The 14,179-nt window shown below is 37.9% G+C and overlaps 1 protein-coding gene across 1 annotated transcript in view; it reads left to right on the top strand.

Moving 5' to 3' along the window:
* The window catches only part of LOC140138363 (neuronal acetylcholine receptor subunit alpha-7-like), a 34,570-nt gene that overhangs the window by 3,357 nt on the left and 17,034 nt on the right, over positions 1 to 14,179 (top strand). The window contains exons 3-5 of the mRNA XM_072160271.1: positions 60 to 104; positions 506 to 615; positions 1,163 to 1,459. Of these exons, the coding sequence (XP_072016372.1) occupies positions 60 to 104; positions 506 to 615; positions 1,163 to 1,459 (452 nt within the window). The remainder of the gene's footprint in view (positions 1 to 59; positions 105 to 505; positions 616 to 1,162; positions 1,460 to 14,179) is intronic.

The following is a 14,179-nucleotide window of genomic DNA, read 5'->3' as shown; positions in this document are numbered from 1 at the left end:
CTACAAGTAAGGCCAGTGCTGATGAATCTAAACTAAATCTAAACTTTGTCTTTTTACAGAATGAACGGGACCAAACATTACAACAAAGCGTATTTATAGCTATGGTAAGATCAACCATTACTATAAAATTCGCTTCGGACTATTTCACTTTTTTATCGTTATGTTTGTTATAATTATCACAATATTACATGTACTATCAATCAAATTCGTTGAGCCAGGGAAACTGATCATTTGTTATTAGTCATACTGCGGTCTGAGAGGGCCATTTACGGTTATAAGTTAACGGTGATGTCTGATCATGTTATCTAATACAAGAGAATCCATGATTTTAACGAACAGACGAATAACGATTCGGCATTTTTCAAAATCCATGACTGCACCTAATACAGTGTATTGCGCCTTCAACGATCAGTTTCGTGTCCTAGGATCGATTACAATGTAACGAATGTCTTTGACAAAGACTAGTTTATATACTTTTTAGTCATTATTATTTTCTTTCATCTAGCAATGGCAGGATGACTTTTTAACTTGGAATACAAGTGTGTATCCAGATGTGGATGTCCTTATCATGCCAACAGATCAAATATGGCGACCAGATATCCATGTATACGAAAAGTGAGTAAAGGGTACGGAGTTCAAACTAACGACTGCGACTTCGTTAACTACCGGGGGTGTAGCCAGCATTTATTTCAGCGGGTGACTTTCGGGGGAGGATGAAAATTGGCAAAAAGGGCCTACAAATCTAAAATAATACGGCAGAAACCATTCAACAGAGGAGCAAGATGTTCAGAGGACTGCCCCTCTTGTCCCCCCCCCTGGATTCGCCACTGTCTACCAAAGTCACCATATCAAAATATCTTTAATTAATTAACTCACCATTTTGATTAAATAGTGTTAATTTTTATGTTAGAGAGCAAAAAAGTAAACTAAAACAGTACCAACTGACCAGCAGGGAAATTTTGAATGGATCTTGAACAGATTCAAGTATACATAACCAAGGAAAATAAATGTTAAAAACTGTTTAATATGTACAACACCATCAAAAATTTCGGGTTAAAAAGACAAAACAACCTTATTGTTATGTCTTTTTAATCCTAAATTTTGGATATTAAACAGTTTTTAACATTCATATATTAATTTGTTCATTTATTTTTTATTACAGTGTCGACAAAAGTTATGAAAATGTTAAAGATGTAAGCGCCTGGGTTTATCCTGATGGTACGGTTCTTTGGATATTTCCCTCGATATTACATACAGCCTGTCGTATAGATGCCCGGCTCTTTCCCTTTGACACTCAACATTGCACGTTAAGGTTTGGATCATGGTCATATAATACAGATCAGTTGAATCTTCAACCACGAAATGACACACATACGATTTACCAGAAATTTATTGAAAATGGCGTATGGCAGTTGGAAGATATTTTTGTGCAGACTATCATCAATGAGTATCAAGAAGGGTGAGTCAAACTGAAGAAAATAAATCCTAACATTTCATGAAAATTTTATAAATGTAAGTAAGTTAATATGTAGGGGTGTGGGTATGGAGTACCTACGTTTATGATGCCAAACGAGGACACACACCTAATTCTTATCTATCAAACCAGGACGCATGAGACCAGTCCTCGCTGAAAGGTCCACGGTTGGCTGCAGTTAGACCAAGTGGGTCCATGGTGTGACAGATAGTGAAAGTTACACCCCACCATTTTAACCTAAGTTTTTTCCTAAGTTGTGACTGCGTGTTATGATATTACAACTTCCTCGTTTTTTACACCCCCACCCGAGATCGTGGCCCCTGGGTACGTGCATACTTTGCCCTGTGGTAAATTAGGCCCTGTCCATTGTTTGTGACCTATTGTTCATTGCCCTTATGAAATCTCATCACCCTCGATTTTAAGAGAACACGCTGGATAAGAAATTCCAGACTAACTATAAGGTTAATGCAGTCAAGTTAGCTCAATCGATAAGGCGTTCGACTGTGGTGCGAGAGGTTGTGAGTTCGAACCCTGGCGGTGCCTAGTACGCTCACGTGGAAAGAAAATTGAGTTAGCTTGAAATTCCCCTGGACAAGGAACTCACTGCTAATTTGTCTCGTTGTAACCCGTACGAAACTCGGGGAGCTGATCCTGGTTGCGATGGTTATTTGTGGAATGTCTAGGGTGTGCGCTCTTGAAGCAGCAAAGTCCCTGATTTGTTGTTTAATGGTTTGTGGAATGATGTGGGCCGTAGTGGTCAGCGACAACCTGTAAAGTGTGCTGAGGCTTGTGGATCAACGTCTAGGCGTTGTGCCTGTGCGTAGCGCACTATAAATCACTGCGCTTTTTTTTTTAATGTGGGTACATTGAATTCCACGAAGCGTGGCATGGGAATAGCATGTGATTGGACCATAACATATCCTCCTTTAACACAGTTTCTTCCAAACAGTTAGCCTATAAAGACAGAGATAAAAAGACGTTACGTTTCGTAAAATACATTATTTTTTCCATTTATTTCATAAAGCTTTAGGGGAATTTGTGGAAAATACAACTACATTGTAATGTGATCGAACCGTGGAAATAGTATGCGATGAAATTAGACCATAATTATGCCCTCCCTGCATGCTTTTATCGATTGACTACTCAATAACCAGTTGGCATTATATTTCGAACCTTTCAATGAACTGGCACTGTTCTCCCAAGGTGTCCTATGGGCAGGGACAGGCGATTTGCGCGGAACTTTTTTTCCGCGCAATTCCGCGCAATTTGCTTTTTTTTTCCTATGGGCAGGGATACATGATTTGCACTGAAAAAAGAGTTCCGCGCAATTCCGCGCAATTTGCTATTTTTTTCCGCGCAAATCGCCTGTCCCTGCCTATGGGGCACGTTTTATACTTTATGTGGAATAAACTGGTGAGTTGTTGGTATGTTTCTAGTGAACAGATTTGAACATTTGACCATGCGGGTTAATATTTGTTTACTTCCAGGATGTATTCTGAGGTTGTGTATACCTTACGCCTTCGCCGACGACCTTTATTCCATGTACTTAGTTTCATTGTTCCGTGCGGTTTGCTCTCTTTGCTTAATTTGTTGGTGTTTATTCTTCCAACTGAATCTGGTGAGAAGGTATCACTTGGTATCACCAACCTGCTTGCCTTGGTTCTATTCCAACAGTTGATAGCAGACTCACTTCCACCTTCGTCTATGCCAATATTAGGTAAGAATTATTGTTTACTCCGATCGTTGATAGTCAACGAACAATGACCACAACTGTCCTTTGCACTTTCTCATGTTTGTTTTTTCTCGACAAAGTGGGCATGGGCTCTGGCTGGGCGTGATTATGTAAACTTCTAAATCAAAGTATACTTTTAAATTTTTCCATTGAACTCTTGTCATTCGTCCCTCTTTTTATGTATTTTTGAAATTTTGCTTCTTCAACTCTTTGTACATTTTTCGCGCTCTTTCTCTCCTCAGGACCCATTTTGTGACTGCTCTTCTCCCACATCCTTTGTAGTTTTCCCCCAGAATTGCCCCTCCCTCTTTCTTTCATTAATTATCCTACTTTTTTTGCTCCTGGTGAGCGGATCGTAAAAAAAATCCAGGTATCTTAGCATTACCTCACTTCTGCACAGGATCTGGCCCGTTATTGCCTCATTAACCCATTTTCCCCAAACGTGGTCCCTTTTTCAGCATTGCCTCAAAAGATCGGCCCCATGATTTCCCTACCTGGCACCTTTCTCATCATTACTTCATATCTGTTCGCTAATTCTCCCAAATTTACCCTTTTTAGCATTAAGTATCAAAGCATTAAGGTCAAATCTTTTAAATGATGGACAGGTTTCCCTCCCACCTACATACACTTTAAGTACATATCATTAGATTTATAAAGTTTACGCCGAGGACTATCAAAAATTTGAAATAATTTGCCATAAAATTTGTATTATATCGCGATTTTTAAAAAAAATCAAATTTTGTTATCGAAGGACATTCATCGTATTTAGAATTCAATTCGATATGTCTGATATGCTCTCCTGTAGTGCCACAAAAATACTGACGTTGGTATCCGATTCCTTACAAGTATCTGTGTATATTAATATGTGACCCGGTAGCACAAACGAGCCGTAAATTCCCTAAATTGTATTCCGAGTTACGGTGTAAAATGTGTACGAAGGTCGTATTCATCGGTCACTTAAGCTGGCGCGACATCTGTCTTATTTTGATAGTCACAACACCAATCAATAATCCTATTATTGACGTGGATAATAAGCTTCTACCTTACATGGCTATAGAACTTTTAATAGCTCTGGGCTTTGTTTGCTTTTGCTAAATCCTTTTCAAGTGGTGGGTTACCAGGCATTGTATTTTGTATAGGTATGCATAACCAACAATTAACAATGAGAGAACCTTCTTAAACCTCGTTGACTTGGGGATGATTTGAAATGACCGCCAATTATGACTGTTTGATATTTATTGCCAACAATGTGGAAAAAGAGACACACGTAGAAACGAAAAAAGCTATAATTTTGTTGAAGGAGCAAAGTTTAACAAACCATAACCCTGCTTCTGGATATCATTTGAAGTCAAATGATATACCATTTTAAGTTTATGATGTTTATTTTTAAACACGAAATAAAACAAAATTGACCGAGGGAGGAATTTACGGCTCATTCGCCGTGGACGGTCACATATTAAAGCTGTTGGTATTGAAATAGGACCCGGACCTAGATTTAAAATGTATATGTTTTATTAATAAATAAAAATAATAACTAGCCCCATCAAAAAGCTCAGCATTTCCCAGAAGCGATATGTATTTATCAATATTCGCCCTTTGCACGGATTTTTCACCCTCTTGCTAACAAAACGAGGTTCTCCAAGCAAACGCATGCGCAAAAGGGGCATTTTTGTTTCTCGCGCTTTTCTAGCATCGCGTCAGAAGGCTTTTGCAAAGCGTACGTGGCAGTTAAAGCATGTATTGGGCAGGTGTACGCAAACGCAACACACACTTGCGGCTAGAACCTCATTTTGAGATGACCGTGCGATCGGCAAATTGCCTCAGAAGATCCCAGCAGAAGATATGCCTAACCTCAACATTACTTCCCATTATCTGCACGCGATTACAAAACGGATTTTATCAGCATTTAATCCCTCGTAACATTTCCTCAATGGTGTCCTCAAACTAGTCCTTGATAATCAATGATAATTGGCCACTTCATTAACATTTCCATGATTCCCTCTTTAGTCCATGTATAAAGTGCTTTTACCACTGTTTACAGGAAATATATTAAAACAAATTCAGATTGATACAATTTTTCTCGATAATTTACACATATCACAGGTTATTATTTCACCCCGATGATTCTGATTGGATGTTTATCCATCGTGTCTGGTGTACTTGTAGCAGCAATCTACCATCGAGACCAAACAAAACCAGTTCCAAAGTGGCTCTGTATATTAACCTCTGTTCAGCCATTGACCATCGCCATAAACCAGGAACCAGAACCTTACATCAACGAAGAGTTGACAACATTACCCGATTCATCAAAAACACGCGAACTGAAACATGGTGATATTCGGAATGATATCAAGATGACAAATGGGCATGGAATATTTGCAAATGTAGACGAGAGAGATGTGTTACGCTATGGTGAAGATCATCTGCGCAATCGCAGGGATTACACATCTGATTGGCAAAAAGTTGCCTCTGTTATTGAAAGGCTTATCTTAATACTCGGTATCGTGTTGACTATCACTGCCATTATTCTAACAGCGGTGCTTTATATTACAACGTAATAGATGGATATTTCGATGTATTGATGCAGGATTATCAATTATTAACACTTAGGCACATCGTTTATTTCCTCTTAAACCTGGGACATGCAATCAGTGACAAGAACTGTTCTCCCTTGCTGCCCTGGATACAACACATAATTATAAACAACAAACATGTATTTAAAAATATATACGAATAAAAGTCATAAAATTATTACACAGGCTCCTTCGCCATAAAATAGAAATCACGCACAGACAGAAAAGCCCACCACCCCCTCCCCTATATTAAAACCAGCTAAAAAGTATATGTGTATATTAAATGTGATAGCTGTTGGTATTGTCCAGGTCTAGACTTGTATGTAAATAAATTACCGGTATATGTTTTGTAAGAAAAAAATAATAAATGATCACATCAAACAACCGTGTGACGTCTCCAACACATTTGAAAATGCCCTTTCTTTTACAACTTGCTTATTGTAATGTATTTAGAATGTTTTTTCCCAGACCATCCTGCTGCAGCTAGTACATGTAATGTCCAGAGTTTGCTGCAGAGCAGGACGATATTCTTGTTGAATTTGACTAGGTCAAATATCCTTGTCTTCAAGGTCTATGCATGTATACATCTAAAGACTTCACAAAATAGTAACCCAGCCGATTTCCTGACAATCTGCAAGATAAATGTCGCAATTTATCACTGAACGCGTTTTATCCTTCATACTGGCGGTGATACTACACCTTTGCGCAACAATTTGGCAAACCATGGCTGAGTATGTTAGGGAGGATTACCATGTGCTCTGCATTTTAGTAAGCTCTTGTGGAAAAATTGAGAAATCTGTTGGGTTGTGAATTTTGGTCCAGGAAGGTGTTCCATGTCAGTGCATTTTGCTGTTGTGTCAGATAGACAACTGCTTGGTTACTGACATGTGTGGAGAGTAGAGTATTGAAGTAATCCTGTGTGCAATTTTTGTTCATTTTTATGGAGAGGATTTTAAGATATGACCTTGTGAAAAATTATAAGTTTCTTTTTGAGGCCAGTTTATGTTATCTTCCAGGTAAATCTTCCAATGGTGTATTATGTCATGCTCAGTGCACCACTGCCATAGTTCTCAAAGCATTGCACAACTGCCAGTTGAGGCGTTATTATGCTCAATGCACAGCAAAATAATGTTTCACTGATCTGCACGCGGTGTTTCTATTTTCTTTTTTATTACGATACGTATATAATAAAACAGTGGTGAAACGTGTCAAAGCCATACATTCGTCAAGTTGGTAAAAATAAAATCAAACAACCAAATTTGACGTCGTTCAAGAACTGGATGCAATCTATCCTAAGTGTCTTGACAAAGCCTTGTGTGGATGGTACAGCATTTACTCTAGCCCGTGGTCGAGAAATAAGAAATTGGAAATTCGTAAAGCAAGTTTTTATTGGAGTTTACAAAATGATGATTACGTATTGGATCTTGTTGTGCCTCCTCAATACCATGTTCAAGGGTAAGTCTTTACCATTTTTGTTTGCCCCTATAACTTTCAAGATTGCTCTTATTTGTCATGATGTTCTTTTTGTGAAAAAAAATTCTGTCTTTTGTGGGAAAAATTCATATCTTCAATACGAAAGGTCAAAATTTTCCAATGATGAACGGCCTTTCCCCGGGGCCTTTCCTCCCAGCTACGTACACTTTAAGTATTAGATTTATAAAATTTACTTCCTCACCTCACCAGGCTATGTTTGACCATTGTTGGACGTAGCCCTCATGATTCTTCCACTGTTTTCTGTCTCTTGCATTTCTTGTCCATAGGTCCCATGTAAGCAGTAATGTCATCACGCCACCTTCTCTTCTGTCTTCCTCCAGATCTTTTCCCGGTTCTTGGTTGCCATTCTGGAAGTCGTTTAGTCCATCTGTTATCTTCTCTTCTTGCAAGGTGGCCTGCCCATCTCCATTTCGCTTCTTTGAGTTTCACCATGAGTTTGGTAATGTGTAGCATCTTCCTTTCCATTGCCCTTTGGGCTGTTTGTAGTTCCTGTTCCAGGTACTTGGTTGTTGTCTATGTTTCAGCCCCATATGTCATTGTTGGCAATACACACTGATTAAACATTCTTATTCAATGGGTGCGTCTTGTAAAGAATTCACGTAATTTGATTGGTTTTCTGGTGTATAATATCTCACAATAGTTGATAGTGATATTTGTCAGGGCGCGCGCCGCCACGCAACGGCGGCACGCTTGTTGCTCCTCAATAATCGCGCGATAATGCGTTTGCGTAATACACGTGCGAGAACTAAGAACGCGATTCGGCGGCTTAGATGTTCGTGATGGTTTCGTTCATTTAAAACAACGGGGATGTCCTCACAAAAGTAACTTTATTTTTTTCTGAAAAAAGGCAGTTTTTCTCGCAAAAATTACATTAAAACTGAATAAGTGCGCCGGCATCCACTACTCAAAATATTGGCCAGCCCATCCATTATGACACGATATTGGATAGGCAAAAGACAAAATCCTATCATTTATTCTCTAATTCTACTTCTCAGATACATTTGTAACTTTTTATGTCCTTGAATCTTCCACAGCAATTCCAGCATGCCTTTATTCTGATCAAAGCTTCTTCCTTGGTGTTGTCCTCCATCTTCATTGTTTGACCAAGTTATTTATAGTCTACCTTAAAGGACTTCAAGGACTGTTAAATATCAAAAATATCAACTTTTAATAATTTGTATTAATAAACATTTGTATTATATCGCGAATTAAAAAAAATTGATATCAGAATGATATTCATCGTATTCAGAATACGATTTGGTGTGTCTGATGAGCTCTCATGTCCCACAAAAAATACTGTGCAAACGTTCCAATCTGCTTCCTTAGTCGAGTTAATAAAACAATTTGATAGTTAAATAACTAGATAAATAAAAAAAAATGTTGGGTCTGACCTTATTTAGCAACATTTAATTCATCATTTTTCACATTTATCGCCATGCACTTTGTCAAATATTGAATTAAAACAATAATCTAAGCTAATTGAACAGATATTCTTATTCAATGGGTGAGTTGTAAAGAATTCTTATTCAATGGGTGTGTCTTGTAAAGAATTCACGTAATTTGATTGGTTTTCTGGTGTATAATATCTCACAATAGTTGATAGTGATATTAGTCAGGGCGCGCGCCGCCACACAACGGCGGCACGCTTGTTGCTCCTCAATGATCGCGCGATAATGCGTTCGCGTAATACACGTGCCAGAACCAAGAACGCGATTCGGCGGCTTAGATGTTCGTGATGGTTTCGTTCATTTAAAACAATAGGGATGTCCTCACAAAAGTAACTTTATTTTTTCTGAAAAAGGCAGTTTTTCTCGCAAAATTACAAATGAGAATAAAAGATAGGATTTTGTCTTTTGCCTATCAATATCGTGTCATAATGGATGGGCTGGCCAATATTTTTATCGTAGTGGATACCGGCTGCGCCGGCATCCACTACTCAAAATATTGGCCAGCCCATCCATTATGACACGATATTGATAGGTAAAAGACAAAATCCTATCATTTATTCTCTAATTCAAATTTGATTAGTTTTCTTACAGGTATCTAGCAAATTAACTTAGAATACTGTGAGGGCGCGCGCCGCCACGCAACGGCGGCACGCTTGTTGCTCCTCAATGATCGCGCGATAATGCGTTCGCGTAATACACGTGCGAGAACTAAGAACGCGATTCGACGGCTAAGATGTTCATGATGGTTTCGTTCATTTTAAGCAACGGGGATGTCCTCACAAAAGTAACTTTATTTTTTTTGTTTTTCTCGCAAAAATTACATTAAAACTGAATAAGAATGAGAATAAAAGATAGGATTTTGTCTTTTGCCTATCCAATACGGTGTCATAATGGATGGGCAGGCCAATATTTTTATCGTAGTGGATACCGGCTGCGCCGGCATCCACTACTCAAAATATTGGCCAGCCCATCCATTATGACACGATATTGATAGGCAAAAGACAAAATCCTATCTTTTATTCTCTAAGTAATTACTATTGAGTTGAGTTGACAACATATCCAGTCGCAAACGAACACACCCCATACACATTGCAACAACTTTATCATCCAAACTCCCAAAGGATATTAAATTTCTTTTAGCATTTTAAAACAAATATCTTTTGTTCATTTTTTTTTTTTTCATTTTTCATTTTTTCTTTCAGCAATTATAACAACAAAGCCCAAAGGTGTTCATTCTATATTAACGAAGGAGTTACTGTCTGACTATGGTCAAACAACTCCCCGTCCTGTTTCGGATATAAAGAAACGGATCGATGTGGAAATTGATCTGGATATTTTGCGAGTCATCGAATTGGTAATTTAACATAAAACAAATGAAGTTATCTAATTTATTGCTAGTAGTTTTGTGTTAATAGATTAACGTGACCCTGGCATTATGACTTATTTCTCTTAAAATGTTTGTTCAATCTCATTATGTTGACTCTGTGTCCGCTTGCTCTTACTGCAACTATATTTACATATTTTGACATGTTTTTTCCTGTATTTTATATGTATGTTTTATGTATAAAAGTTTCGCGCAATTGGCTGGTTTATTTCCGCGCAATTTGCTATTTTTCCCGCGCAATTTGCTATTTTTTCCGCGCAAATCGCTTGTCCCTGTGTATGACGCCCTAAGGTGTGAAATGAAAGAGAGCAACCCCCCTCTCCCCTGAGGCCACATGGTCCAGCTATGGTGCGGTAACCGCTCTATTTTTTTTTCTTTTTAGTTTTATTTATTTATTTATTTTTAATTCGGGGATCTTGATTTAGGATTGGGTAGGGATGTGCGTCTGGGATTCAAAAAACTCACCCAAAAATATACCAGATTTAACAAAAAAGATAAACGAGCCCCCACCCCACCACCCCACCCAAAAAATATACTAATTTCGATAATTGTTGTTAAAGTTACGCTAAATTAGGCAAATTCTAGAAATTTTGCTAAAAAGCAACGAAGAATCTGTACCTTTCCCTGATGTTTGAAGACAATTTTGAAAAACAGCCCTTCTCAAAACCATTTTCTTTTGAAAATTGTGACCCAAAGTTATAAACGAATCCAAAATCTGCCGTACAAACCTTTCCACTATAGGTTATGACTGGGCGATGCATGAAAATATGGGAGGGCGAGTTAGCGCAGCGATAGTTCCCTCGCTTTGCACCACTGAGGTCACGGGTTCAAGCCCCGGCGCGGCCCAAGGACTCATGTGCACTTGGTTTATCCCGATTCCATGCTCGCTCTCGCAGGTTTTCTCCGGGATCTCCGGTTTCCTCCTGTATCGCAAAAATCGGTGATCAGTTCGTCGCTGTTTTGGCATAGTGTCGTATGACGATTTTTGGGCAAAACGAGTTATATAAACTTTCAAAATCTATGAATGAAACTCTATATATTCACAAAGTTTTGAGACCTAAATGTAATTAGTTAATGATATATGGCACTAATTAGTATGATACGACATGGTTTTTATGTAACACCCCCCCCTAAATCTTCATTCTGTGTTTTGGCATACAGTCGTATCATAGTCGTATCACGATACGTCGCCATAGGCCACCGTGTAACTGCAGTTTCCTATTGTTTTGGCATACTGTCGTATCACATGGCGTATCATATATTTTTACATAGGTTGTCAAATTGTGCATATTTTGGCATACTGCCGTATGAATTTGCAGCTTAATTACTTCTAATTAGTGAATGAATAAAAAGTTTGTATTAAGTTGAGAACAAAGACAAATATATTATTGATTATTCTTTGATAATAATAAACATATTTTACTTTGGTGCTCTCCAGTGGGTCTTCAAAAATTGGAAAAACTTTAAATGCGATTTTCTCAAAACGGCATTTTTGGTCATACGACAGTATGCCAAAACAGCGACGAGTTGTTTGGTTATCAAAAACGTCCTTCACCCAGTGGAATTTGCGTAGCTGCACAGATAATTGGCGGATGTTACAATCTAAATGCGGATAGGTGTTCGCCGTTCGGCAGCAGCCTAGTTGATGCGATCTGATTGTGATGATTCACCATTGCAGTGAAATTACAGCGCTTTGAGTCCTCTAAGATCTGGAGTAAGGCTCTAAATTTGGTTGGGGGCCATCTGAAAAGGCTGCTTTAAAATCACGAAATTGACCAAGTTATATAGCAAAAAAGTACATTTTGGGGTTTTGATGCTTTGAAACACTTTAATCATGTGCTTGTCTTGTATATGTGCGTTCTGTAGAGCTTGAAATTTGTTTTTAATCGATGAACTGCTTTTGTTTATAACATGATTTGTTCATGCAGCATGCTCCCTTGCTTTTTAAATAGCAATTGTGTTTTTATGTGCAATATGTTTTTTTTAATAATAATGCATTTTGACTCCTGATGCTCTTTAGAAAATGATTCGATATGTATTTTATCTAATTATTCTCTATATCTTGCTATTAATGATGTTTTTCATGTCATGTTAGGCTCATTTTCCATGCCTAGCTGCGTGTCATCTTAATGCATGATTTCCTGCGCTTTTAAATAATGAGTTAAAAGTCTCGCTATGTATTTTATACTTTTATTATATTGTATATCTTGTTGAGTTGATGAGTTTTTCCTCTTGCCATGTAATGCTATTTTTGTTGATTTGTGTTGTAAAGCGGTTTGTATATTAAAGGCGCTTTAATAAATGATGCTTATTAAGTTGTTATCATTGTTATATTTTCTCTCATAATATATAGTGTAAAAACTTGATAGTTAGCATAAAAAATTATGTGCTTACTATAGAGCGCTTTTGAAAACATGAAATTGTACCAAAGTCCGGCGCTTTACAAACTGAGCTAATGGGGTTGAGACACACATTTGCAGGTTTACTTTTTCGTATATAACTATGTGTATCGATGATTTGCTAAAAACCCTTTACACTTTTGTAGATGGGGCTCTTCGTGTTTCCGGCGTGTTTTAAAAGCACTCGATAGTAAGCACATATGTTAACTATCGAGTTTTTACGGTATGACATTTTTGTTGAAATATTGCAAAAATTCATCCGCACGGCGTCTGTTTTTAGTAAACAATCCCCTTAGGTCCCTACCTAATTGTAACTTTCAGGTTATTGTGTAATGCCATTACAAGTGCGTAGTGCCACTAGTATTTACAGTTCTGTGCGTAGTGCTATTAGTATTGATGTGCGTTAAAGGGTATACCTATTGCAAAAATAAGTTTAACTCCATTTGAAGAGAATAATTATTACATTACAAGTTCACACTAGTTGGAATTTTTTTTTATTCGTATTTCTCCTTAAAAAAGAGAAATTGTGTTGGTAAAATGCTGGCTCGTACGGTCCTCTCCCCCGTTCGAAGCGAAATTGATTTCCAGTGCAGCAGACTGAGGGTCTATTGCCATTTGGTCTAATACCATTTGGTCTAATTCCCGTTAAGTCTAATTTGCAATTTTACACTATTTTATACCAAATCAAGGTGTTTACCGAACGTGTACATACTTAAACAGAACCATTGAACAAGCAAGGAATATTTCTTTTACTTTTTTCTTTGAATTGATGGGGTGAGTGGGGGGGGGGGGTCAAAGAAAGAACTGTAAGAAGGAAATATTTAATTCCTGCTGATTTCGGCTTTGTCATGTGTATCTGCGTCTTGTTTACTTTCTTCAATCCTTCTTCTTCCGTCCTTTTCCTCAGTCTCCTAATAGCCCTCTTTTCCCTTTCTGTCGCTGGCGTACCAGATACCAGGGGTAAGACAAATACAAATACAAAAAGGCACAGACAAATGCATTTTACCGGCCAAGTTTACGGGGACATGCGCGTATTGTTCACACAAAACCTCCCAATCACGATGAATTTGAATGTGAATTTGAAGGGGAAGGTGAATTTGAATATGAAGTTCGCGCGGAGCGCGAGAACATTTTAAATTTTATACTATTTTAGCCAAAAATAAAGGTATAATACCGAACATTGCCTGTATTTTTACAGAAACGTGGGGGGGGTTATTTGATATTGTGCCCCCACCCCAAAATGTGGGGGGACCTTGTCCCCCCTGCCCACCCACCCGGATTGATGCTCATGATTCAGGTCATAGAGATGACACGGTATATCACTCTGGAATCGTAACTTTTTGTTACTCGCCCTTCCCGAATAGTGACAGTAAGTTCCAGTGTTGATGATTCTAAACGAAATTTTATCCTTTTTACAGAATGAACGGTACCAAACATTACAACAAAGCGCATTTATAGCTATGGTAAGATCATCTATCACGTAATTTGCTTTGGACTATTTCACTATTTTATCATAATGTTTGTTACAATGACCCATTTCAAATCTTTTCAGCAATTCAGCATTTGTGACGTGGTATATCGAAAGAAGTAACTTTTGGGCAGGATCGTAAATGGAAAATAGCAAAAAATTTGCGATTGGGTTTGTTGCAAATTTGGGTTTGATGCAAATTTGTGA

Source organism: Amphiura filiformis, chromosome 17 (assembly GCF_039555335.1).
Source record: "Amphiura filiformis chromosome 17, Afil_fr2py, whole genome shotgun sequence".
In the NCBI taxonomy this organism is placed as follows: Eukaryota; Metazoa; Echinodermata; class Ophiuroidea; order Amphilepidida; family Amphiuridae; genus Amphiura; species Amphiura filiformis.
Note: the sequence above shows the minus strand (reverse complement) of the source record. Positions and strands in the feature narration are given on the sequence as shown.